The sequence below is a fragment of the Triturus cristatus genome, chromosome 5_1 (assembly GCF_964204655.1).
Source record: "Triturus cristatus chromosome 5_1, aTriCri1.1, whole genome shotgun sequence".
Taxonomy (NCBI): Eukaryota; Metazoa; Chordata; class Amphibia; order Caudata; family Salamandridae; genus Triturus; species Triturus cristatus.
The window spans coordinates 577513424-577538099 of NC_140587.1; the positions used below are offsets into that span (position 1 = coordinate 577513424).

A 24676-nucleotide genomic window follows, 5' to 3' on the forward strand; every position below is an offset into this window, starting at 1 on the left:
GATGCAGTGGTTTAATCAGCTAGCTCGCTGAAGGACGGCAGTGCGCCGACTAGGGCATGGTGCAGAGCAGGCTGGCCATGAGACGCCCTTGATGGGGGTTCTGCATTAGTGACATCATCATCTGCCATAGCGTCTTCGTCTAGCATGTGCTTCCTGGGGACATAAGTTGGGGAGCAGCACCGGTGAAGTATATCCTGGTTTTATTTTGACTGTTTTCCGCCTCAAATCCGCTCCCTCTCGTCTTTCGTTTGCTTCTGCTTCTCTTTAAAAAGAAATTCACGTTACTTCTGTTATCTACTTTCACAATTAGTTTAAATGCAAGCCTTTCACTGTATTGTGTTCATGTTGCTTTGAAGTCGTGCGGCAATGGCGGGTGTGTGCAGAGACGGCAGGCCCTCCGGGCAGATCGTCCCGGGCGTGCGGTGAAGGGCTGACCGCTGAGTGCTCCTTGCTCTGTGCACTGAGCTGGGCGGTGATGAGGCAATTAGCAGGGAAATGCAGCTCCAATGAGTGCCATGTGATGTGGGTGGAGCGATGAGAAGGCAGCGTGTGTAAGGGCCCACACAGCCCGCGGCAGGAGCAAGGCAGCGATGTCAGCCCGGGGAGGGGTGAATCTCTCCTCCGCAGCCGAAGCAAAAAACCACCATAATGGGCTAAGTGGACGCCCGCCAGTCCAAATGATCATTCGATGCGAAGCGTGGTCCTAAATCTCTGGGAGGGAGAGATAGAACCACACTTCAATACAAGAGGAGGGTGAGGATGGTGTGTGTGTGCCTCGTTCCGAGCTTTGCAGGACAATCTACAGACTAAAAAATGGATACTCTTAACACTGGCAGGGACTCATTAGCACACAAACTTGATCAGCACAATGGATGACTAAAAGAAGTAGAACAGAAAATGTCCCAAACAGAAGACAGCAACCTGCTGGCCACCCCCACAGGTTATCCATCATATGCTTTTCTTATTCATGGCTTTTATAGTCCACTCCAGTATTACTTCTGATCTAGTTTGGAAGTTGGGTAAAGGGTTGACCTGATGTAAAGTAGTTTTTCTGCACCAGTGTGGAAGAGAAGGGTGTTGGGGACAAGTTCTAGGGCTCAAGACATGATTCACTACTTGCACACGATGGGTGGGCCGTTAACATAGGTTTCTACTGTCTGATGGAGAATAAGATACACCAATTACCCAGGCAAGAATGAGCTTTGTTACTATAGATCTAGGACCATATATATGACCACAATAGATTGTCCTACATGATTGTGAGGTGTCTCAACAAATCCCAAAAGGCCAGCCAGGTACTCAAATTTGTAGACAGACATCATATTTGTATATCCCTAGTGCAAGAAATACACTTAGATCTCAGGATGCCCAAGTGATTTGCTAGCCAATGGGCTGAACACAGGGTAGCCTCATCCTACTTTACATACGCTTACAGGGTTGCATCCTGATAAAATAGGACATCAAAACTCATACACTGGGCTTGCTGAGTAATGTTTAGGGCAGATATGGCCTCCTATGGGGCTACCTGGGACCCACGCAAATCATAGTGGTAAACTGCTATTGTCCTAATAGCAAGGATTCTGACTTTTATACTGCTTAATGGGGGAACTATTGCTAGAATTAACCCACAGTCATGTATTCAGGGTGGGGACTTACACTGGGAGAGGGGCCACACTCTGCACATACGCAAGCACAAATTCATCACTTGCTTTCACAGTATAACGATGTAGTGGAAAGAGATTAAAAATTTAGAGGTAAATATGCAAAAGCAAGAGCCTTTGGTTTAGGTGAACAGCAAGGGAATCACTGGCACTAATTTGCAGTGCCAATGGGCTGCAACCGATTTCTTAGGGAGTGAAGAGGCAACAGGCGACATTCATCAAAACATTGACCACATAATGGTCAAGTTCATCAAATACTGCACCACTCTCTATTCCTCTCAGTTTCCCTGCTCCCCCACCCGAATAGCCGACTATCTTGAAGATATTGCGATTGTGTGGCTAGGACATGAACACAGGACATTCCCCCTGCAACCGTTTGAACTTGACAAAATAGAGACTGACCACCATGAGTCTCCAGAGCAGCAGAGCCCGACGGCTTACTGGTGGATTTGTAGAACGGATATATTGACATCTTCAGCCCATGGTTATTGGAAATATACCAAAAAAAAGCCAGCAGGTAAAAAATATTGCCCCCATTTATGCGAGAAGCATCCATAATAACTCTTTTGAAACCTGATAAGCTCTCACACAAATGTGAATCCTACCGGCCACTATCCCTTATTAACTGTGATGACAAAATCTTCGCTAAACTGACTGCCTCTCCTTGGCTACTACCAGACCTGGTCAGGCCAGGCCAGATAATCGGAAATTATACCAGGTTGCTCCATGTCCCATAATCTATCCACCTTATTTGTGTTAATTAAAGACTTGGACCTTAAAAATGCAACTGTGGATGTCTTCCTGAACACCACTAAAGCTTTCAATTCCATAGAGTTGGACTAAATTCACGATTCTCACTCGCATGGGAATGCCGAATCTTTTCATTGAATGGATTAGGCTACTAGCTATTGCCCCAACTGCCTGCCTATACATTAATAATGTCAGCTCCCGGCCTTTGCCAATTGCCAGAGGGACCTGCAAGGGGTGCCCATTATCCCCGATATTATGCTTTAGCCCTGGAGCCACTCGTGGCTAAACTCAGGCAACACTGCTGCGAATGCAACAATCGCCAAACACTCATATCTTTACACGCAGATGATATGGCGTATCTACGGAACCCAGACATTAGCCTTAATCCAGTGATGAGAGAAGGTGTCCATATGAGCTAAATATCAACTCTTCCCACTAACTAAAGCAGTGCAACAATTTAAACCTGATTACCCATTAGAGTGGTGAGACAACACTGTTAAATATCTCGGTATCCACATTGACCGTGATTCACAACTAGTAATTTGTGGAAATGATGGGGCGGCATTGGCCCAGGTAACTGACCAGATCACACGCTGGCTTGCCCGCCACTATTTGTGGCAGGGCGTACCAGCCTTATAAAAATGGTGATATTGCCCCACCTGCTATATCTTTTCTTGAATGTCCCCCTACACCTTAGAAAAACATTTTTCTGCACGCTATTGACACATCAGATACCACTGGTTTGGGCTGGCAAGAGTGGCATGGGACACGCTTTTAATATCTTTTATATGAGGAGGCTTTGAATCAATAATTCCTGAATTATATTACATCGGCGCTCAAGCCCACTTTAGGCACCACTGGCATCATCCTGTCCCACGCACCACCCATGTAGAGGTTGATTCAGACAGTGTCAGCCCCACTCTACTCACTTCGCTGATAGGCACACCAGATATACAACTACAAGACAAAACCTCCACAGCTGCCTGCACTGTTAAGGCCTGGAACGGCCTTCAGAACCATACAAAGCATAACAGAATATACTCCCTGAAGCTCTCCACTTTTGATAAGAACCTAAAGCATAGTCACAACTATTCAGGTTAGTGGACATACACAGGGACCACCTCTACTAGAACAGGACATTCCTCATGCTTGAGGAATTTGGTGGCATGCCCAACCCTCACCCCTTAGATGTTTTAGTCTATTACCAAATAAAAGGGGCCAGACACAGCTTCCCTTTTGAACCGCAATCATTACCAACACCATCACTAAACATTTGATCTCACGTTTATACTGGGTGACACTAGAAGCCCTATCGCAAGAGATACAGACGTCAAGGGCGGGGGGTGAGGCGTAAACTGGTTTGGCAATAACTCCAAATGTAGGGGGATTTTGTTGTACCCAAACAAGCATAATGTCCTCTAGCAGTAGGATTTAATTTTTAATTCTTACATACGGCATATTACACCACAAACACTTGTTGTTCTTCAATCTTTGAGCAGACTAACTGCTTACAATGTGGGGCACTGGAGGTGAATTTTCTACATCTGGCATAGTCCTGCCCAGGGGTGCCAAACTATTGGACAGAGAAAATCAATTAATTAAAAAAAATGCTGGTCTGTAACATTCAACCAGACGGCAGGTTGGCCTTACTCAACAGAAATGAGAAAATTCAACAAGACCCATAAACTCCTTGCACTAGCATTGCTACTGGCCAAGCGTCTGATCGCATGTTACAGGGGGTGCAGCCACTGCCCGAAACGTAAACAATGGATACAAGCAATGGCTTACAGTAATGAACAACTTCAAACATATGCATTACTCCGTCCACCATCTTCCTGACCCAGAAATATATGTGATCCATTACAACACTACCTCACACAAAATCCAGAGGACGATTAACAGACTTCTGAGTTACCGACCTAATGGCCACTATTCTGATGAGACCTTGAGAGACATGACTAGCATGACTGATAGCTGTCTTTAGATATGAGGATGAGGTGAAGACAATGGAACGCCAAGGGACGCCCAAGAGCAAACCGTTCCATGCTACTTGATATCTGCGGCGGTCTCCGTGATATGTGATGCGCATCACAATCAATCAATCAATATTTTCTTTATTCGGCACTTATAAAGATACCATAAAAGTACATAAAACAGTTAAAACACATTAAAAAAAACATTAAAAAGACAGTTCAAGTCATAGCATTTCTTTTCATTTTCCCAGATCACTATATACAGGGCATTGCAATCAGCCCATCTCTTTCGAGTTCCTTATCCTTACCGCCATCTTAATAAAGCTCACAATACAGGACAACGTATATGCATCATTGGCCTTTTGCAAAAACAGTAAGGCAATCTTGGCATGTCTGAACTTAGCTCTTTTCAAAATTCCCACCAGGAACTTACGCCTAGGTGATGTATAAAATGAGTATAACAAAACAAAATGAAGGGTGTCCTGCGGAGACTTATTGTCGCAGCCGCAGGTACCCTTCGGCTCCACCGTTAAGGTAAAACCAAGAGGATCAGATAATAAATGATGCAAAAGGTTGAACCTAAAACGGGTCATATAAAAACTATCTTGTGCGTTATGAGTCAATGAAAGATAAGGCTCCCTTCCACTCTCCCATTTCAATAATCTATAGGCCACAACTGTAGCTTTACACTCCTCCGTGGCCGCCCTGCTTGCAGTTGTCCACTCCCCAAAATTTTGCTTAACTAACGATTTATTCTGGGCGATGAGGGCTTCAGGCTCAGTGAAGAGTTTCTTACAACCAATGGCCTCAAACGTACACCTTACATAATTTAGCCAAGGGATAGAGCTCCCTTTGTCTCGATTCAGACAATCTATAATAATTTGGCTACTGAGGCCTGCCTCGGTATTAGACCAAATCCTCAGCCAGGCCAAGAGTGGCCTGACCTTGATTTGATCTTCAATATACGGTTCTCCCAGTTCTTCATGTATCATATAGGCTGATGTACTATGTGGGACTTTCAGTATCCTTCTAAAAAAATTATTTTCCTCTATCTGGACCTGATGTGTATTCGCAAAGCTCCAAACTTCAGCCCCATAAACTGCCATAGCGCAGCATATTGATCTATACAAATTCATCACTTGCTCGGGGGACCATCTTCCCAGTCTTCTCCCATAACCCATTATAGCCCCAGATGAGGCCACCAATTTTGAGCAGTGTTTGTCCACCAAAGGTCTAAACTTTAGAAGCCCGTCAAACAATACTCCTAAGTAGGAAAAGGACTGGACCCGATCAATTTTGTGATTTCCAATCTTATACAAAAAATTTTTGTCTGGTCTGGCCCCCGCAAGCATAATGTACGATTTATCTAAGTTTGCTTATAGATCAAGTGAGGACATAAAAGATACAAATCCGTCAATCAGCCTCTGTAATCCCCTCGGAGTCCGTGCTAGGAGCACCGCGTCATCCTGTGGTACTGTAAATTTCGGAACCATGTCGGTGGCAGGGTCCCACCATGCCGATTTTGGTATCAGCGAACCGCAAATGAGTAACGCGGTATGCATGTGTGTTTTCGTCATGTTTTATCGATGAATTCACCATGTACACGATACTATATATATATATATATATATATATATATATATATATATATATATATATATATATATTATCCTCGGGTTCCATTTTAGAGCGGTAACCATTTTGTGATTGCCCTCACATAGGCTATGCACGAAGGCCATGCTTAGGCCTAAAGGACACGTACACCTTCTGGTGACTTCTTTGTGACCTGTGCAAACTGACTCCAATGCCCGAGGTCATTCACGTCCGACCGGTCCCTTTTACTGCGGCCAAATGGGATTAGCATCAGGGCTTGACACATCATAAAGTCGTTCTTCCCACAAAAACCCGGACTAATCTCCTTCACACCTGACTGTTTCCTACTTTATGGCCTACTTTACGAGGAGGAGGTGCCGAATTATGTGGGGGCTGCTGATATCTGATGAGTGTTCTGAGCCTCGCTGGGTAAATACTTGTGATCTGAACGAGCTGAAATGTGGGATTGTCATCATGACTTTACTGTTTCTTTGAAGCGAAAATATGTGAATGACCACTAGTAAAAGAAGAGCGGTGTTGCCCAGAGCGTGATTTTGTGTATATAAGTAAAGACTGTTTTTTGGTTCGGGAGCAGTCTCCTGAGAACATACATCGTGTTGTACTTCTCGGATACCTGTGATTGGTCTGCAGCCAATAAATACGATCTTTGACTTCACCTAGAAGACTCTGTGTTTCTGTAGTCTGAAACAGGAAGAACTCGAAGTCTTCGGGTGTGTCCCCTGGCACCGCTGGGTTGGTTCTGAAAAACCCAGTACTTCAGTTGGCGCCCAACGTGGGCCGATTTCAGCGGTACCGGTCTAAGCCTGAGGTTCGTGAGGAGCTTTGTGTGAAAATTCTGGAGGAAGGCCGCCACTTCATCGACCCCTGCATGTCGACGTGGTCCGAAAGTCTTTACTGCGAGGTTCTCCGCGTCCCGACGGCTACAAAGAACTGCTGCCCTGACTACCGCCCTGTCTTGGACCCTTGATGATTTTTGGTATAGCGAAACAATTTAACGAGTCTTCTGGTGACGTCATCGATACCTCAGTTAAGTATAAGTGGAGCGTCTCCCAGTTTCTTGGTTTGGTTCTTAGTTTGGTATCCCTTTTGTGATCGCTTTGATTTGGAACTTGCAAGTGCCAAAGCCGAAGGACTCGTGTATTCACGAGGCTATCGTATTCGATAATCCTTTGAAGTTTGAAACTAGACTAGTGAGCGACGATGCCTGGTTCTAGTATATTTGGAAATTTGTTTTGTTTGGGTTGTAATAGGGACTCCCGATTCGAGGATTCGTGTCCGGTTCCTTCAATTGGAACTCCAACTTATGAGCTTTATGTAAAACATGGCGTGGGCCCCATTGCGTATAATGAAGTATGGATCCGATACACCAGGATGGATGGTGTTTTAAAATGGCCCCAAAATGGTAGTTTCGACACAGAGGTCCTAGATAACTTAGAAGTTAAACTATTTAAAAAGAAAGCCCGGCCGGCGATGTTTGATTCTTTCCGCCTATGGCGAAAGGAAGCCAAACAGAAAGAAATTTAATTAGCAAAGAAAAGTAAAAGAGAGAAAGGTATGTCGATAATGCAAGCAGCTTTGCAGTTTAAAGAAAATGAAGACGAATAAATGAATGAGCAGTTGCGCAGGCAACATGAACTAGTAATTGATAAATGTTACCCAGTTTTGCCGCCCCTTCAGCAAGATATGTCAAAAGAAAAGGAGAAAGATCCCCTAATGTCACATTTGCTGAGTTCGCCACCCCCGTATGTGCAGAGTGCTACAGCGCCTCCGCAACCCTTAAATGTACAGCCTCCAGCTAATGCGCCGCAAGCTTTCCTGCAGCCGGCAGCTACTCCTCAGCCGGCTCCTATGCCTACGGCGCAGCCCTCTCAAGGGCCGCTGATTTCGCTACCTATCTCTTCTGCGCTTCCTGCGACTTTACCTAGTACATCAGCTGCCTCCCTTGGTGCTCTTCCTGATACGACCCCTGTACTTGTATCTACACCCTTTTTTCTTCCCTCTGTCTTTCCCCCTGTTCTTGCCTCACCATCTCCTTCTACACGACAACGAATAGCTAGTGTGGTCACTAGCCTTATATCACCTCTCTTTGGGCCATCTAGTACGACCCCTGGTCCACAACGTAAGCAGTTACGTAGTCATACCTGGTCCGAGAGAGAAAGAAGAACTGGACCGCATGGCACGTAGATGGATCGTTTATCCTACTAGATATGATGTAGAGTCTGTTGTGAATGTTTTTCATCAATGGGAAGCACCACAACAAAGATACGTCTTTGAGAAAATGTGTGAATTCCTCTGTGAGGAATTGGAAGATCATGGTTTAGACTTAAGCCAGCAGGAGTTGTGTCGAGTAAGGTTTGAATTTGGAAAATGCGCGATTGTGGGTTCCGATGTTGAGAAAGCAGTTGCGACATTGCTGTCTTTCAGGAATGGGGATTGTCATCAGTCGTTGTTTGAACAGGGATTCTCTGTAGGGAAACAGGTAAAAGCGCGCCAATACCCGATGCGTGAGGTTCCTCCAGTTTGGAGACCTGGTGATGTGAATGCTATCCCACCTGTTCAGCCATATTTTCAGCGTGTTTGGGTACATGTTCCCTGGAAGCGATCAGAAGTTTTAGCGCTTAAGCAGACATTGCCTGACCCCCGTAAAAACCCTGCAGGATATTATAAGGAGTTATCACAGACTGCAGAATCGTGTGTCATGAACCTAGCTGACATAGATATGTTGTTCGGGAATGTTGTTCCACAGCCTTTGTGGGGGTTGATTCGTAATGCAGATCATGCTGCAGAACTAGGTGACACATGAGCTAATATCATTGCTACAGACACTGCACAGGTTGGTGGTGCGAAACCTGAGCCCTTAGTAGCAGAACTCCCTGGTAGAATAATTAATGATATGAAGACTTTGATGCCCGCGATGCGTGTGAATTGGGATAAATTATCCGCATGCAAACAAAAGAAAGACGAAACAGTGTCTGATTTCTTCACCAGATTTGAAGAAACATTTATCGACCACAGTGGTCAAGACATGAGTACGGAAGGTGGTCAACGGTTATTTGTTGATAAATTTGTGCACAATTTGCTCCCCGAGTTGTGTAAGAAATTAAAAGATTCAGAGAGTTCTTGGGCTGTTTCCTCATCAGCGCAAATACTGGCTACTGCACAGTATTACGAAAATAGGGATAAAGATGAGAAGGATAGAGCAGACAAGAAAACAAAAGAGTTAAAGACGAAGGTTCTTTTACAGCAAGCTTACCCGCCACGTGGAGATCAGAACAACTATAAGCAAGGTCAGAGTAACCCTCAACAACCCCAACAGTTTCAGAGTAACTCGCAAAGGTTCGGGTATTCCCAACAGCGTGTTCCTGTAGGTCCCAATCAGTGTTCGTATTGCAAACAAGAAGGCCATTTTAAGTATAGTTGTCCTATATTGTTGCAGCGCACGAATAATGCTTATGGCGCGAGAGGTAGAGGTGGTCAGCAAGCTCCTAGAGGTAGAGGGCGTGGGAATGTTCCCCAGAATGCGCGTCCTCTTCCACCTCAAAATACGATGAACAGTTTTGATCAGCAGGCCAATGTAACTAGTGGGACAGCCCAGTACTATAATAGTAACTATTATGCAGAAGATGGAAATGCGGAAAATAATGATTACTAGGACAGCCGTAGACAAAGAAAGGGAGTTGTTTCAGTGCCAGTGGATCAGAGTGGACCGTATGTTAAAGTGACTACAGCGGGTGTGTCAGAGCCCTTTCTGTTGGATACTGGTGCTGCTAAGAGTTCAATTATGCACTCAAAACTCCCGGGCGCGCCTTTGTCTGGCGAAATGAATGTTTCAGTAGGTTTTTCTGGCGCCCCCGTTAGGAACCCGATCTCTAGTCCTATGACCCTTTCTGTTGGACCTTGTGAGCTGAACGCACCCCTTATCCTAACGACAGGATGTGGTGAAAACCTGTTAGGATTGGATTTGTTAAAGAGATTGCATGCGACATTATATTGTTCCCCCTCGGGAGTACAACTTACACTGGGTAGGGAAGTGATTTCTCCCATGTATTTGTCGAAGAATAAATTGCCAGCTGAATTGTCGTCTCTCCCGGATGACATCTGGGCTACTGGCCCTAACGATGTGGGTCTCTTGGAAATACCGCCATATGTGGTCACTTTGAAAGCCAATGTTAAATTGCCACGCATTCCTCAGTACAGGATCTCTAATGAATAGTGAGAAGGCGTTGTTAGCAATCATCTATGATTTGATTGAAAAGGATGTCATTGAAGAGACAAGAGGCAACGTTTGCAATAGTCCGGTTTTGCCTTTTTTAAAACGTACTGACCCTTCTCAGCCACCTGTTTACAGGTTTGTGATCGATCTTAGAGAGGTCAATAAGATAGTTGTGCCACAGTTTCCAGTTGTCCCTGATATAACTGCCTTGTTAACTATGATCCCAGCTTCCGCTGCTTGGTTCTCAGTGATTGATTTAAAGAATGCTTTCTTTAGCATCCCGATTGCAGAAGAAAGCAGGGATATTTTTGGCTTTAGTTTAGGAGGTCGCAGCTTCCGCTTTAAACGCGCTCCACAGGGCTACTGTGAAAGCCCATCAATATACAGTCAGGCTTTAAAAGCGCAGCTTGATGCAATTGTTCTACCTAGTGGTGCTACCCTTATTCAGTATGTTGACGATTTACTAATCGCCGCGGATACTGAGGAGATTTGTAGAGAAGCTACATTGTCATTGTTGCGTCATTTGTCTGCTTTTCATCACAAAGTGTCTCTCTCAAAACTGCAATATTTTCGACAAGAAGTGACCTACTTAGGTCATCTCTTGTCAAAGGAGGGAAGGAAACTGACCCCAGAAAGAATTCAGGCCATTGCACAATTGAGCGTGCCAAGAACACAGAGAGAAGTGCGTGCTTTCTTAGGTATTACTTCATACTGTAGGCAGTGGATCCCGAGTTTTTCTTTGTTGGCAAAACCTTTGATAGCATTAACATGCAAAGATACACCGAATCCCGTCCCATGTTCTGAAGAGTGTCAGAAAAGTTTTTCGGAATTGCGTGAGGCATTATGCTCAGCTCCTGTGTTGGGTACCCCCGACTACAGTAAAACTTTTACATTGTATGTTCACGAGAAAGAAGGTTGTGCGTTGTCAGTGCTGACACAGTCTTTTGGAGATAGGCAGCGTCCATGCGCGTATTTTTCGTCGACTTTGGATCCAGTAGCTAAGGCATTGCCAAGTTGCTTAAGAGCCACAGCGGCAGCAGCTGTGTCTATTCGACAGTCTGCTGGGTTAGTAATGAATAACACGTTGATTGTAATGGTTCCACATGCAGTGGACACATTGTTAAATAGGACCAAGACACAGCACTTAACTAGTGCTCGATTGTCAGGTTACGAGTTGACGCTGCTAGCGAGTCATGTGCACATAAAGAGGTGCAATACGTTGAATCCAGCTACATTATTACCGATTTCAGCAGACACAGATGAGATTAAACAGCATGATTGTCTGTTCAGAACAGAAGAATTAACAAAAGGGAGAGTAGATCTTAAAGATACTCCCCTGGTTGAGTGTGATGGTACCTTATGGGTGGATGGCTCGTACTTCAAGCTTCCGAATGGTGATACGACTGCTGCATATGCTGTCACGACTTTGCACACGATTGTTGAAACTGCACGTATACCACATAATTCGGCTCAAGCAGCAGAATTAATTGCACTCACCAGAGCATGTGTGTTGTCGAAAGGAATGAAAGTGAACATATATACTGACAGCCAGTATGCTTTTGGCGTGGCCCACAGTTTTGGGCGTTTGTGGAAAGAACGTGGGTTCCTGACTTCGCATGGAACTAAGATTCAGAATGGTCAGTTGGTGAATGATCTCCTTGAATCACTGACCTTACCGTTACAAGTCGCGATTGTGAAATGCAGTGCACACAAGAAGGTTATTGATGATATTGGTCGTGGTAATGCATTTGCTGACGAAATCGCGAAAGAAACAGCAAAAGATGTGACGAATCGAATGTATGTTACAGGCCCTGCAAGATGGGTTGGTGATCCGCCGCGAACAGCATGATTAGAGGATGGAGTTTTTTCAGATGAAGAGACCCGCTGAGGAAATAAATTTCAAGAGCAGAATGTGTAAAGTAATGAATAGCAAACGTTTTGTAATATTATGTCTGTTTGTCCTATTTAGCATGGTGATGTTTTCTGTAGGTTATGTATTATTGTCTTTCCAAGTATCAGTTGCACCCACTGTACAGCCCATATCTCCTCCTACTGTTTCCTCACACTCTTTCCACCCTCTCCCTGAACATGAACAAGCTAGACGTTCTGAGTTCGTAAACTATTCGTTTATTCAACTTCTGCACCAGCACCAACTAGTTATGAATGCAACAAATTGCTGGGTGTGTGGTTTGATGCCACATACCATTAATAAGGGTATCCCATATCTAGTGCTGCCGTTTAGCTCTAATGGGTCATCATGGGCATTCCAGACTATGTTTAATTTTGCGCTCGAAACCTACTCCCCGCGACCACCGCGTTCCACTAGACCTAGCACGAACAATAAAGCCTTGATGAAAGGAGTTGCTGATATGAGCAGAGACATCGATGCAATTTCATCTATTCCCAAGGATGAGTTGCAAGCTTATGTAGGTTGGAACGCGACGGGGTATAGCATTAGTCTGGGCGAGAAACAGCGTAAGAGTTCATCCCCGATTTGGGTCGTACCCCACATAGGTCGGTTCTGTTTACAAGGCAATGGTCAGAATCCAAGAGCTCAAGTAGGGAAGAGTGACTGTACTGAAACGTACACTTTTCCATCACAGTTTTCCCCTGCGTTTTTGGCTGCCAAGGGTACATACTTTGTTTGCAATGACCGAGCATATACATGGTTGCCCCCTGATTTCTCGGGCACGTGTTATGTTGCAAATTTGCTACCGCCGACATTTACTGCCGCCTCTGATTATCAAAAGACCAGAGTTGTGAGAGGCGTTGTTAGTAAGGAAGATACTGCCGGCCAGGAAGCAGGAGACTTCTTCTTGGGTTTCCTGCCATTTTGGGGACCAATGGTCAATAGTAGGAACCTGAGACAACTGACTCGTGTAGTGGAAACCACTGTTAATGTAACGGCTGGAGCCCTTGGTAACTTGACAGCTGAGCTCCAAGCGGATCACCTTATGACGTTGCAGAACCGTATGGTACTAGATGTAATACTTGCAGACCGTGGTGGGGTATGTAAGGTCATCCAATCAACCTGTTGTATTTTCATACCAGATAACGCTCCGACAGTCTATCAGGCCATCTCCAAACTGCATAAGATTTCTGAATCCATTCACGTGGATAAGGGAGATTGGTCGATGATGGGGTGGATCTGGGGACTGATATCAGCTTGGGGATGGAAGATTCTAATAGTCACTGGGATGATCTTAGCCATTCTTTTCCTGCTCTGTTTATGTATACAGTGTGCTCCTGTAATGTGCAGCCTCTGTGTTACATCATGTGTAAGGAGACCTGTATCAAGGGACGAGCTAAGTAATAGGATGATGCTACAGCAACATCTCCATGACTTCATGAACATAGACCTAGACTCAGATTAGTATAGTTATTGCCTATGTAAGGGCAAAAGGAGGGTCTGTGGTACTGTAAATTTCGGAACCATGTCGGTGGCAGGGTCCCACCATGCCAATTTTGGTATCAGCGAACCGCAAATGAGTAACGCAGTATGCATGAGTGTTTTCGTCATGTTTTATCGATGAATTCACCGTGTACACGATACTATATATATATATATATATATATATATATATATATTATCCTCGGGTTCCATTTTAGAGCGGTAACCATTTTGTGGTTGCCCTCACATAGGCTGTGCACGTAGGCCATGCTTAGGCCTAAAGGACACGTACACCTTCTGGTGACTTCTTTGTGACCTGTGCAAACTGACTCCAATGCCCGAGGTCATTCACGTCTGGCCGGTCCCTTTTACTGCGGCCAAATGGGATTAGCATCAGGGCTTGACACATCATAAAGTCGTTCTTCCCACACGAACCCGGACTAATCTCCTTCACACCTGACTCTGTTTCCTACTTTATGGCCTACTTTACGAGGAGGAGGTGCCGAATTATGTGGGGGCTGCTGATATCTGATGAGTGTTCTGAGCCTCGCTGGGTAAATACTTGTGATCTGAACGAGCTGAAATGTGGGATTGTCATCATGACTTTACTGTTTCTTTGAAGCGAAAATATGTGAATGACCACTAGTAAAAGAAGGGCGGTGTTGCCCAGAGCGAGATTTTGTGTATATAAGTAAAGACTGTTTTTTGGTTCGGGAGCTGTCTCCTGAGAACATACATCGTGTTGTACTTCTCGGATACCTGAGATTGGTCTGCAGCCAATAAATACGATCTTTGACTTCACCTAGAAGTCTCTGTGTTTCTGTAGTCTGAAACAGGAAGAACTCGAAGTCTTCGGGTGTGTCCCCTGGCACCGCTGAGTTGGTTCTGAAAAACCCAGTACTTCAGTCCGCATAAAGCAGGACAGGGACTGGGCGAGTGCCTACCTGAGGAGAATCCACTCTAAGTTTACATAGTTCACTATCTAAGTTATTTATGTAAAGTGAAAATAAAAAGGGAGCTAGGATGCAGCCCTGCCGCACTCCACTAGTACATGGGAATGATGGGGTCTTGCTTCCTTCTTGATTAAAACGAACAGACGCAATTGTATTCCAATGCAATGCCTTGAGAATATTGACTAGGTCCTGGTCCGCCCCAAGACCTGTCATCAGGGCCCATAGCTTTTCCCTATTCACATGATCAAAGGCCGCGGAAAGGTCCATGAACCCCAAATAAACCGCCTCCTTACTGGCTAAGTTGTACTTGGCAACCAGCAAATAGAGGTTCAGGCACTGGTCCGTAGTTTACCTTCCTTCTCTAAACCCATATTGGGTGTCCGTTATTATCTGGTGGGTATCTGTCCAATCCGTTAGACGATTTAGGACAACACGACCCAGCACCTTTGCCGTAAAATCGATCAAGGATATCGGGCGATAACATTGTTGGTCATCCCTATTTCCTTTTTTAAATATTGGAACTATTGTTGCCGAGGACCAAGAACGCGGCAGACCTGCCACCACTGCCGCGTTCAGGACCCTCGTGAGAATGGGTGCCCACAACTCCACTTTTCCGAGATAGAGGTCTGGAGGGATCCCATCCGGGCCAGGCGCCTTATTTTTTGTTAGGACCCGGATGGCCCCCTCCACCTCTACCACGGTGATATCAGGCCTTGCAGTCAGTTTTAACCTCTGCCCCTCATCATTATTAATTTCACCAGTGTGATTATATAAATTTTTGAAATGGGAATGCCACTGCTCCGGGAAAAAATAGTATTTAAAATCTGTGGGGCATTAGGGTCCTGAAAACTTGGTGTATTTATAATTTTCCAGAACTCAGTCAAGTCTCTTCTATCCGCCGCCTCCCTTAAGTCCTCCCAGGCTTGCATTTGGAGACTAGTCTTACGTTTTTTTTGTGCCTTTTTATATATCAGCCTACATTGAGCTATGTACGAATTATCCCTGGGCAAAAGTTTTAGGCTAGACTTAAGCTCTTTGTGTGCTTTTGAGCAGTCTCTGTCAAACCATCTAGGTGTGGTAGGTAATGTCCTAGTCTTGGTGGTCTTTAATAATCCATCAATGAGGTGCGCCATCTTTTCGAAAGCGGTTACTACCGCGGCCCCCTCAATGTTGGGGTCGAGGCATACATGAAATGCGTCTTCCCCTCTGGTTATTAAGCTTTTATAAAAGCTGTCTCCGTCTATTTTAGACCATCTAAGCCTCCTCCCTTGGACTGATATCGTCTCCACGACACCCACCCCTCGTGATACGTGTTTAATAATTGGTCCTTTTAGCTCTAACACCAGAGGGTTGTGGTCGCTGAAAATGCTACTTTCTATGTCTGCCCTACTAACCCAGGTTTTAAGTATGGGTGAAACCATAATATAGTCGATATAGGATCGACATCCTCTACCCTTGAAGGTGGGATTAGGCTCCCCACCTCTGTCCATTCCTACCAGGTCCATGGTATGGATCAGATTGTGGCCTTTCAACACCTTATCTAGATGCGCCCCGTCCGGTGAGTGCGAAAAGTGTGGCCCTTTCTCCACTGTGCACCGTGACCAGTCTCTCGTAAGTGGTCTTAGATTCGCGCACAAATGACAATTTAAATCACCTACGAGAACTACAGATGGAACTGCTCCCGACTTTACAACCGACAGCTGGGCACTTAGGCGAGAGTCCAATTCTTTTGTTATACTTTCCTTCCCATTTGCTCCCACCGCATTATACCAGTTGACTAGGGTAATATTTACCCCTTTTGAGCGGAGACCTACAGCCTGCATGTTATATGATGCCCAATTTAGATTAGACCAAACCCCTTCGATAAGAAGATCTACATATATAATCAACCCTCCCGTGGCTCTCCCTGAAGCTGACCTTTGTGTGGGAACTGCAAAGCATTTAAACCCCTCCAGGGAGAAATGGTTACAATCAATCAACCAGGTCTCCTGAAGACATATAACATGAAACCTGGTGATGTACTGCCTCCATTCCTGATCCTTGTATTTGGCAGCAAGTCCTGCTACGTTCCAGGATACTAGTTTTAATCCGTCCTGCTTGACAGGATTTCTTGCTCCAGCCATGGGGGGGGTGAGTACCCACATTACCCTCCATTATAGAAGTTTCCTTTTGGTAGGCTAAAGTATGTGAATGTTTTGATTGGGTGTTACGAGCACCACTATCAGGCCCCATTATCTTGATCTCTTCCATGATGGATGGTTGTAATCTCTCTACAATAATTACCCCCTTATCTTCCCCTCTCTAACTTAAATCTTGTCTCAATATTTCCATCGGGGGTAACTTATTCTGTTCTGGACTCTTGTCTCTATCTTGATTCTGGCTAGGGTTTATATTTGTCCCTAGTCAGTTCTGTTCTTCTAAGTTCGTCAGGGGTTCAAATCTATTCTGAAGATTAATCCCATCCTGGTTTCTCATGACTACAGAGGGAGGTCTACGATTGTGCCTAACCAGGTCCCACTCCCTGCCTCTTAAACCATCCGTAGCATGCCCCCCGTTGTAGGCCCCCTTCGGGAACAAAAGTTTATTTTCCAGGAGATGCCTATAGAAATAGCCCAGGGGCAATAGGGTCGTGTTGAACTCCCAAGCTGATGGAGGTGGTGCATTGGCAAGGGTGGTTTGTTTAATAAAAATTAATGATGATACAGTCCCCCTCCACCTTTTTCTTAAGCGGACCCACCCAACCCACCCGCTGTGTTAATATAATCTGATCAGCTCTCTCCATTGGGAAACCACATTTAGTAGATAACCAGTGGAGGGATTTGTTTTTTAATGCAGCATGGGTTTCTACTTGGTCCTTTCTTAACTTAGGAACGTTTACAAGTACTGCGACATAAGCGCTGCATTCTGGGGGTAGATTTATGAAAGCAGGAACCGGGCTAGCATCTTTTCCTGCTTGAACTCTGGTACCTCTATTAACATCTTCAACTATTGCTGTGTTTTCTTGCCTCCAATTACCCTGATCTGACGAAGGAATTATATTTCTTTCGATCGTTGAAGTGTTTTTATTTGGAAGACTCTTAGCAGATTGTTCATTAGTAGGAGCTTTTTTTGGGCTCCTATTGTTTTTAATCAGCTGGTCCTCCATAATACCTAACCTCATTTCGATATTCGTGACTTTAAGATTGATGGGCCCCAGTAATGATGATAGCATTAACTCCAGTCTTACCCAGAAATTTTCATCACCAACCTCGGTATGTCCTACATTAGTTTTAGAATCAGTAACAGCTATGTGGCCCTCATCCTTTTTCCACTTTTGTCTGATTAGTGTTGATAACGCATTTCGCTGTGTTTGACTACCCTTTCCCTTCTGTTTGTTTAAGGGCGGCTCTTTAACCCCTTCGACGCGCATGACGGAACGGTTCCGTCATGCACGTCGGTTGGGCTGTGCTTATGACGGAACCGTTCCGTCATGGCCCCGCCCGCGCTCAGAACCTTCAGCGTGGCGCGGAAATCCGCGCCGCGCTGAAGGGGTTAATGATGTGCTTCTGTTTGCTTTTTGCCCTCTCGTTCTTACTGGTGGAGTATCGGGCTTGGAGCTATCAAGTAGTATGGGAACAGTACTTGAAAGAACAACATTCTCATCCTGACCTGCTGGATCGTCAGTTAAGTGATGATGCTCCATACTCGCATTCAGCGGCAACATTGAAGGTGTTAAAGAAAGTCTACTAGTAAGAGGGGGGGAAGTCATGAGGTGAGTTATGCTGTGTTGCAGGGATCTCTTGGTTCTGGGCAACTGGAAGCCCAATGTAAGATGACATAAGTATAGAATCACAAGAATTTACCGAGGTTGAGGGTATATTTACAGGTTGTAAGGGAGGAAGCATACCAATCTGGAGCGAAAGGCGCCTCTCTGTATTTTCAATTGCTGTGGCAACTACTCCTATTGTCTTTTGCAACATTAGGTCTAAAGCGGTCAAACTGGGTAATGGGGCATTAGTAGTAGCTGTTTGCCTCGTACTAGGACGGGGCTGCATAGAATTTTTTTTAACCATAATCCCTGGTAATGAATCCCAATATTAAGGTTTAACAAAACACTAATCAATGTAACTCAATAGCCCACCCCACAATTAGGTCGACTGTTAATTTAGCAACCGATATTATATTAAATAGCTAAATGCAAGTAACCAGGCACAATGGCAGTATGGCTTACAAAGTTCTATATTTTACCATTGTCAATGGCTCCACATATGGTGGCCTTGTCTCAGGTCAAGGGGAGTTGCCCAGCTCGGCCTCTTCCGGCCCCTGATGGCAACAGACGGTCCCTCCCTTGTCCTGGGCTTGTCCCGGGCTTCTCCCGGCGCGTCCCGTGCGCGTCCTTGCGGACGAGGGACCGCACGCGCCTTTAAGCACCTCCTGGCGCACAGCAAGCGGCGTCCTGCCGCTAAGGCTTCTGGAGCTTGTACGCAGGCGGGAGCAGCGGAGCCAAGCCCGGCCGCTCCGGCCGCGAGATGATGTTGCTGGCAGCATGGGAGCTAAAGCAGGCAGATTGAAGAGGACCCAACCAGCAATGGTGAGCAAGCGGGAACAGCGGAGGAACAGGAACATGCGCATCACAAAGGCCTGGAACACCAAGGTACAGTAATGCAAGCCTGTAATCTCCTTGATCTTTCCCACTTATATTGTTTTGTATTGGCACAATGCTGCCTGTGCAAATTGATGCCTGGTTGAGACTGAGTTAGCTGTTAGGTTTGATATCACTACACTGTATGAAAACAACAAATAAAGAATGTTTTTAAAAACTGCATTGCGGAGGACAGGTCCTGGCAAGGCAGTGCTTTTTCTTAGACTGTGAAGCCCTGCAAAGGAGTACAGGCCTTTAAAAGATAGCATTACCTATCTGGTTCAGGGTTGGTTACTGTCATTCAATCCCTCTTGACCTGGAGCCCAGACTCCTCTGATTAGTATGCCAATAGTAAAGCATCGGAGCCTCCATTTGGTGAATAGTAGCTCTTTCCAAAACTTCCAATTAAAAACATAAAAATACAGACTTTTTGGCACGAGATCTCCAAACAGCTTACGCAGAGAGTGTTTCAAAACAAAGCACAGTGCTTTGTCAGGATCAACCTCTTTAACCCGCACCTGGACCCAGTCAGAGTAACCTAACCTCCCCAAGTGGTGCCCTTCTAATCCTGGACCCTAGGTGATGGTGCTAAAGGTGCCCAGATAACCCAAAACTTGGGACATAAACATTTTTTGGCCACAAACTGCTCTGAGAACTGAAAAAAGATCAGGACCAACCTGCTCGTTTATCAGCCCAAGGAGCATCCCAAGTCGGCTGATGTTGCGGTAACTCCGGTTTTGTTCATTTCCGCAGCAGCAAATTCTGTTCAGCAGTCCTTGGCCAAAGTAGTATCCAGCCTCCTGGAACTCTCAATGGCTAAAGCCTCCTGCCTCGTTGGGCCGGAGATTTTCGACTTCCAAAAAAAGAGACTAAGTTCAAACATAGAAATCTTCACCGAGAAATTGCGCTCTCCTCGGACACGGCCTGAAGCCCTGCCCTTCTGAACTTTACTTTCTCAGAAATTTTTTCCTATAATTTCTTATAAGTGTGGAGGTAAGTACCGACCAAACTCAATCCACTTCTTGAGCCTGACTCGCGCGTGTCCATATTTTCCAACCTTAACCCGGTCTCCCTACAACTACACGTCTGCGTTGGCGCTTCGATCTTTTTGGCGCTAGTTTTTACTTTAAAGTTCATAACTCCATTTCTACTGATTGGATTTTTGTCATTTTGGTGTCAAACAATACATAAAAATGTACTCTATTTTTCTAAAATGGCGTCAGATTTTTCTTGTGCTGTTTTCTCACTTGAATACTGTTTGTGTGCTGCATAAATACATTACCCATTGCCTCAATGTTATTCCTTTGTGCTAAGCTACCAGAGGGTTAAAGCACAGGTTAATTTATTTGCTTTTGTGGTTCACCCAGACTGGAAGTGTGCTGTTGCTTGAGCAGGGTAAACACCCCATTGAATCAACAACCCTATTTCCCACATAAATGCATATCAATTTGTATGTGAAATCTATAAGAAAGGATGGGATGGGGGGCATGTGACTGTGCCGGAGCTGGAAACAAGATACAGTAGAATTATGTGCTTCTTACCTGCTTCTCAGGATCAGTAGCTCCAGAAGCTGCAACTTTGAGTTCAAGCTCTTTTTCTCTAAGAAAAACAAATAAGCCAAAATAGTGTAAGAAAGTTATAGAATGTTCATTTATTCTGCACCTATTAATTAAAAAAATCTCCTGTGTATAATTTGTGAATCTAACATACCAAGTGATGCTGAGAAAGTTTGCCAAGAAGATACAAAACTCAGTAGCTTGTGAAACAAAAACGATTGCTCACTAAATAAGAGCTACAAAAATGTACACAACACAGTGGGAAGTTTGATACATTAATAAAATGCTACCCATTATAAATATAACATTGTTAGCGGCTCTTCATCATTTGATATGTATGGTTTACCAAATGTATGTGTGCACTCATATGTCTGTGCAAATTTGGAGGCAGCCTAAGTTAAACTTAACTTGTTTGGAACAATTTCCTATTGTGCCTTACAAACACTTAAGTTCACGCACATTCTATAAGCAAATAGGAACCTTCCTATAATGTAAGGCCATCATGGAACCATAAATGGTTATGTGCTCCTTAACTTGCAGCATCACATCTTGCGCTCTGATAGAAACTGTAAGAAAACACCTTCAAATAAAGTGTTTTTTCTTGGCCTAAAGGCTCCCGCCATTTGCTAACCACAAGGGAATTGAAGACATCTGTGGTGGGGGCAAATCCTGTTTTCAAAACTGTTCATTGGAATCAGCACTTGAGAACCTATATACAAAAAACATCCAGAAAAGAACAAGCTGAGATTTACACTTCCAGCTTTTTGTAATTCAAAAACACTGGCAGAGGGCACACCTGGAAAAGTGTGCAAGTGCATATTTCCAGTAAACTATGGAGACCACTTCTTTGCCATGAATGTGGCTAATTATTTAATCAGGGAACACCAATTAATTGTCCTCCTGTAAAAATCAAAATAATTTTTTAGATACCTCACATGCAGAATGAATTGGACTGGACGCCATGCTGTTATTTTTTTGGAGCAACTGTACTCCACATTACCCAAACACCATATTCCTTTGTTCTAAATCACAACATGAAGAATATGCGAGATGACCGCTTGCATATTGATCCCTGAAGAAGTCCCATGTGAGCGAAACGCATTGGCTATTTATTGATTGTATGCTGTGATTTTAAGAAAAGATGATGAATAAAAAAAATTGGGAAGAAGGAACAACTTTCACATTTGTTCATGAGATGACCATGTCTTACCATTCTTAATTGTGCATTATGGACTGAAAGCTTGTGTTGTACATATAATTAATATTTGAGTTGAGTGCTGAACCACTCTCGTGGAGGTTTGTTCAAGAAATAATAGTGTAGCAGTGAATCACACTCATGAGGGATAGGGGCATAAAGACAACACTACGTTCAAACCCTCAAAAGGTGATAGGAGGAATACTTGCAATTTGTCTAACCACTGGCAATTGCTTGGGGAAAGCAATCTAACCCATCGTTTTTTGCCCACCATGCCAACTCATTTTGCATCCAGCCATATGCAAATCAGTCTTGACCGTGCTCCATCAAGAACACTCCAGCAAAAACTGAGAGGCCAGGTCCTCCCTGAACTAAACTCAAGCAATCTACGTCGGTTTCGCCCTGATTGGGGCTCTTCAGTCGGATGTAGCCTTTAGTTGCTCTCCTGGGTCTTTGTTTACACAATCATTAGTCGTTCTGGCTTTGTATGTCTGTTTCTCATTTTGATCCTGGTGGACTGCTTGCTCAAGTCTTCATTAGGACATTATCAATGCTGCTTCTCTTTGGTTTCTGTTGTTGAGGTAATATTCGGCTCACTGAACTTTTGACAACATGCAAGTCCTTCAGGCTTCTTGGTAAAACTTTGTGCTGATTATTAAGCCAGTGGAACATCAGTTTATTGGTCAGGCCATGCACAGTGGAATTCTGGTGACTGCTACAAATCAATGGAAACACTGCACAAAACAATGGAATGCAGAATTCACTTCTAAACCCAAATAATTGCTTCAGAGTTTGTGAAATGTGGAAACGTACTCCTTTAGGCTGTAAGAAATAGTCTTCAACAATGCATGTTTGTTAAGTTGTATGTATCAGTGTTCGATGCTTGGTTTAATTGTATTTTTCCTGTTTAAAAAAATTATACGCTCTGCCAAAAATAACCATTGTATTAACCAGACTAACTTGTGATAGGCAACAGATAATTGAGGTATCAAAATAAAAATCACTAAAACCTTATGAAAAGTTACATAAGCTACTGTTAGCTAGTGCAAATGCTCTCACAATTCCTTTTATCTTTTAGAAAACAGTAGCAGAACAGTATACATGGACATAGTTTGCTTGTAGTTACCCACAATGGTAAACTGTTGCATGGGCTGAAGCTACCTTACTAAGCTCAATTTAATGCAAGAGGGCTAGAGGTTTGTCTAGACGTTATGATGTTTTTATCTGATTCACAATAAGACATACCTTACACACTACAGTGACACGGTCTCCAGGAATGTTCCTTGTATTACACTTTTGTCTCAGTGAATCGATGTATGGAAATATGTATAAATAACATGCTGGATAGATATGAGTTACTTCTTCAAAGAACCCCTTGTTACCTCTTGCTTGAATACAGACCAATTGATCACAATTACAGTGCAGGTACAACCGATTCATCATTATAGTTCTATTGTCTGCATTTGTAAACAATATCAGAAATTGGATTGATTCCTGTGAATTTTATTCAGGGCTGTATAGATCTCTAAACGCATACATATTTAATTATAGTATTTTGTTGTAAATGATCCCCTTTCTGGCCATTTGTTTTAGTTAACACTGAAGGAATATAGCATCACTTTCTGGCTTTAAATAAGGAGAATACCAGCTGTAGTTGGATTAATAAGGCAGCCTTAAATAATTGAATAACCGAGGGTTGGGGAAGTTTATAGGAACCTTCTTTATAGTGAAATATTATAATATGTTTGATCCAAGTCATGCTTGCTTAATTCTCATTATGTAGTTCCAATCACAGGATTTTTCTAAGAGAACTAACTTATAAACAAACTTAGACACTGATATTCAAATCATATATATATTTTTTTTAAACTTTCCCCCCAGTCCCTGATCAATTAATTCATTGCGGATTTTACCATCTAGAACATTTTCTCTTTTAGATTAAGACTTTGACAGTAGAGGGAGTTTCCCAATAGAAGACATGACAAACAATGCTGCTCGACACTTTCATTTATGTAAATTCGATTTTTAAGTCTGAAACCAAGAGGAAGCTTGGCACGCAGCCACAATCCCGTGAGGCTTCCAGAGGTTATAATTATCATAAGGTCCTTTTTTCAATTTTTCCCCGATGAAGGCGAAAAAAAATTCTCACAAAACCTCAAAGAGCATAAATTGTGGAAAATATACAAATTGTTAGTGTGCAATGTGCTGAACCTGGATGATGATTAGAGGGAGGCAGTGGAAGCCCAAAGAAATGTGGTGATAACCGCCCAGCTCCGATTAATCCAACTCAAGATACTTCATAGATTGTATCTCACTAGGGCCAGACTCCACCACATAGGCCTAAACCCTACAGGAAACTGCGGTGTGATGATCTGAGGGGAGATCTACTACACACGTTATGGCACTGCCCAGGTTTGGCCCATTTCTGGGGTGGTGTGCTGGGACGGTTCGAGACGGTGCTAGGTTGGGATATTACCCGAGAACCTAAACTCATTCTTCTGCATATCACAGATGGTCTAGGGGAACTCGTTATCAGAGGGCACTTCTTTGGCTGGGCCGCATTGTCACAGAGGGATATTGCCAAGGCTTGGAAGGCTACAGAGGCCCCTCCTGTGGTCAAGGGCATGGATCACTGTATGGGACTGGAATGTTCGCGATCTACTTGTCACAGGGCTGCAAGCTGAAACATTTTAAAATCTGGAAGGACTGGACAGAGCATAGAGGGATATGGCAGATCCGTGCACTGAGA

General features: G+C 44.1%; 1 protein-coding gene across 5 annotated transcripts in view; it reads right to left on the reverse strand.

The window, feature by feature from the left end:
* Positions 1 to 24676, reverse strand: part of CSPP1 (centrosome and spindle pole associated protein 1) — a 1290317-nt gene that overhangs the window by 730533 nt on the left and 535108 nt on the right. For all 5 annotated transcript variants that reach the window (XM_085605499.1, XM_085605497.1, XM_085605498.1 and 2 more), the window contains one exon: positions 20718 to 20775. In XM_085605499.1, the coding sequence (XP_085461625.1) occupies positions 20718 to 20775 (58 nt within the window). The remainder of the gene's footprint in view (positions 1 to 20717; positions 20776 to 24676) is intronic.